At 37.8% G+C, this 3,849-nt stretch overlaps 1 protein-coding gene across 1 annotated transcript; it reads left to right on the forward strand.

Annotated features, from left to right (window-relative positions):
• Positions 1-418: 418 nt before the first annotated feature.
• LOC124359638 (protein ALP1-like) lies at positions 419-3,487 on the forward strand. Its single transcript, XM_046812544.1, has 2 exons — positions 419-841; positions 2,473-3,487. The coding sequence occupies exons 1-2, from the start codon at positions 552-554 to the stop codon at positions 3,236-3,238; spliced, it is 1,056 nt and encodes a 351-aa protein (XP_046668500.1). The 5' UTR covers positions 419-551; the 3' UTR covers positions 3,239-3,487.
• Positions 3,488-3,849: the final 362 nt, after the last annotated feature.

Consider the following 3,849-nt stretch of genomic DNA (forward strand, 5'->3'; position numbering starts at 1 on the left):
ATTTAATTTAATTTCTTATTAGATTTTTATTTTTTAGTTATCATTTTAACTAATGATAAATCTTACATAAGCAGAGTTTTAAATGCCTTTATCTACCATACAATACACTTATATTAAAATAAATTTAACATTCACAAAAGTTGAAAATGCAAGCAAATCTGGAGGATCAGTTGTTTAAAATGTGATAAGTTAGAATTTGATTTAGAATTTTGTTTTATAATTCCTGAGAAAAAGGTTGTCAAAAACTTTTGATTTATATTCTTGTTCTTTCTCAAAACTTCAAGATTTTTCGAGAAATATAGTTAGGTAACTTTATTACATTTGTTCGCACATTTCCTTGATCACATTCTATTAAGTTTTGACCGTTTACTTGATTATTTTGATTGAAGTGCTTCATTTGTTGCTAGCAGTAAGTGTGAACACGCACTACAGCGGCCGCGGCCACGGCCACGACCGCGACCAGCGACCAGTGTCAGCGACCAACACGGCGGCTGGCCGCGCGGCCAGTAGTTCTCCTTGTCTGCTCTGGCCGCTGTGTCCCAGTTGCGTTAATGGACGTCGAAGAGATAGCCGTAACAGTGCATGTGTACAGGCACTACATTAAACGTAGAAGAAGGAGGTATTGGATACACCCTATGCTGCAATCAAGGCCTACAAGAGGACAGTTTTTTACATTCTTTTATGAGTTACGGCTATATGAAGAGAAAATTTTCAACTATACAAGAATGTCTGTTGCTAGTTTTGATCAGCTACTCAACAAGATTGCAGATAGTATAAGGGGAACAGACACATCAATGCGGCCATGCATAGGAGTTGAAGAAAAACTACTGGTTACATTAAGGTATGTTTATTTATATTAATTAATACAAATTAATGATTATGTAATAAAACAAATGACAAAACCAAGAGATAATCATTATACAAAAACTATGTAGTAAATCCAAACTGAAGTGTGATTGTTTATTCAGTTGCGTCGAAACATGTGAATATTGGAGACTCAGCACTGTTTATGTCACCTCCACTGTATTCACTAGGTGCTCCAGATGATAATGGGGTTGAAGTGTGTTGGCGGGAAGGATATCCATATGGGGTTGTGGAGTAGCCTGGAGCGAATTGAGCGTTACTGCCCGAGTGAGACGGGTACTGGTAATTTTGATTTTGTGCGTACCCTGTATATGAAGTTCTTCCTGCTGGAGTTACCTGATTTTGTTCCAGAACTGCCATAAGCTGACGTTTAACAGATAGTTTTAAGTGTTCAGGAACTCTTTTTAAATCTGAAACTAGAGACATGAGGAACAACCTGTCCTCATCAGATGTCAGTTCAATTTCACGGTTACGCCGTTCCTCAGCCGAATCTTTGAGTATTTTTACCAATTGTTGTCCCACTTCGTCTTTAGGTTTACGTTTTTTTGCTAAAACCCGCGTTTCATACGGCCCGGTTGGATCTGGGTTCGCGGCAGGGGCTTCAATGTCTAAATGTAAAAGATCTGTATTATCCGGATCCTGACGATCAACATTTTGAATGTGTGTTTGTGGGGGGATTGTTGGTGTTTAAAAATGTAAGTGTATTATAAAACACGTAAGGTGTTTTCCTCTCAGCAGCCGAACCACTTTTTACTCCACTCAGCCTCCGCTTCTCTCTGGCGTATGAATCTTTGATGTTCTTCCACTTCTTCTGAAGGGTCATACCTGTAATAAAACAATTTGGTTGTTTCTTTTCAATCTTATAAGGGTAATAAGTAAATAACACAAGTGCAGTAGATCCTCGATTAACCGGGGATTACAGGCTTGTAGTAATCTCGGATAATGAGAATCTCGGTTAATAGAAACATTATAGTTGAAACTAATAGACGGAGTAGTAAATGTAATAAACATTTAAATTTCTGGAATTAAGAATTTACTGGGTACTAGAATTGATAAAGTGGTTTGATGTTTTAAATTCACATACAATAAAATAAATCACATTAGTTGAAAGAATTTTCAAAATTGAAACAATAAAACTTTTAAACTATACGGTTCAAAATTGAAAGTAGCAGCCCAACGTTAAGGGAGCTCCCCTCCCCTCTATACTCTGTTGCTACTCAAGGCCAACTGTTGGCGGCTCTCGGTGCAACACAAGTCTCGGTCGAAAGAAGCTCGATTAATCGAAGTTCACTGAATAATGAAAAAAATGTGTTTAATACCTCTTTAAAAAACGCGTTTTACAAAATCAGCAAAAAATATTTTTCTTAGAAAATTGCTTAAAAATAAATTTTTAAATTATAAAAAAACACTTCGATTTTTCCAATTTTGTAAATTAACCATTTAGAAGTGGGGGCCAAAGCAGCTGGTGCTTTCAATTTAATCCATTGCGAAATTTGAAATTAAAAATTACCAAGCAGAGATCAACACGTAGGTGTTCAATATTTTTTATTGCCACATTTTGTAGCATTGATTTTTACATAAAATAACTGTATATGTGTTTTTTTCAAGGTATCTCGCCACTGGAAATTCATTTGTGGACTTGCACCATTCCTATCGACTTGGAGCTACTACCATAAAAGAGATTGTTGCAAGAGTTTGCTCAGCGTTATGGAATGTTCTCAAAAATGAATGCCTACCCGAACCTTCCAAAGATGACTGGTTGAGAATTGCTTCAGAATTTGAAAACCGAGCAAACTTTCCAAATTGTTTAGGCGCGGTTGATGGAAAGCATATAAGGATTGTGAAACCCCCAAATAGTGCATCATTGTATTTCAACTACAAACATTACTTTTCCATCGTCCTTATGGCAGTGACAGATGCTGACTATAAATTTGTTTTTATAGATGTTGGCTCTTATGGAAAGTGTGGAGACTCTACAATATTCCAACAATCTGCATTACACCAAAGAATACTTGCTGATACCATTGATCTCCCAGAGGACAGAGCGATTTCAAGTTCGTCGTCTACACCCATCCCTTTTGTGTTTCTTGCCGACGACGCCTTCTCATTGTCACACAGAGTGTTGTGCCCTTTCATTGGAAAACAGCTCAATGACACTAAAAGGACATTTAATTATCGCCACTGTCGAGCCAGACGATATGTTGAGTGTACGTTTGGCATACTAGCCAATAAATGGCGCATATTTCACAGGCCTTTGAATGTGGATGTTGATTTGGCTATAGACATTGTTAAAGCGTGTTGTATTTTGCACAATTATGTACGAAGTAGGGATGGTTTACAGTTTGTGGGACACATTGTACAAATTCCCAACTGACAACGATGACTCTGAAAGTACACATCGCAATCGTCAGTACAACTCAAACACAAGAAACATCCTAGCTGAATATTTTGTCAATGAAGGAGCAGTGCCGTGGCAAAAGAACTATCTGTGAGAAGGACAGTCTCATCGCAAAACTACTTCTATGTCACTCAAGAGCAGTGGAAATTAACTAATATTATTACATTTGAATAGGCACAATGTTAAGTTGTTTTAGTGATGTGTAATAAATTAAAAATTTACTTACATAGTTTATTTTTTCAGTTGTGTTGGAGCACCCACTGCCCCCAAACAAAAGAGTAACTTCCTCCCACATCTTCTTCTTTATGTTTTTGTCACTATACTCGTCTAATAACATATTCCACAAAGATGGCCTTTCTTTAATAGCTAAAATGAACCTTTCGGTATCAAATTCAACCTCAGCCATTCAAATCTAAAACTTAACCTCAAACAAGACTCACCTCGACTGTATCTGGCCGCGCACTGGTCGCTTGACAGTGCGCGTTGTCTCATCTAACTGCGTGTTTTCATTGGCCGCGTAAAAACATGTGGCCGCGGCGGCCAAGACAGAAAATTCTTGTCGCGGCGGCCAGGTGGCCGCGTCGTGG

The sequence above is a fragment of the Homalodisca vitripennis genome, chromosome 4, assembly GCF_021130785.1.
Source record: "Homalodisca vitripennis isolate AUS2020 chromosome 4, UT_GWSS_2.1, whole genome shotgun sequence".
NCBI lineage: Eukaryota > Metazoa > Arthropoda > Insecta > Hemiptera > Cicadellidae > Homalodisca > Homalodisca vitripennis.

Excerpts from the sequence above, each read along its gene's own strand:
- LOC124359638 (XM_046812544.1), top strand. The coding sequence starts at position 552 with ATGGACGTCGAAGAGATAGCCGTAACAGTGCATGTGTACAGGCACTAC. Across the intron at positions 842-2,472 it reads AAACTACTGGTTACATTAAG|GTATCTCGCCACTGGAAATT; the intron begins GTATGTTTATTT and ends GTTTTTTTCAAG.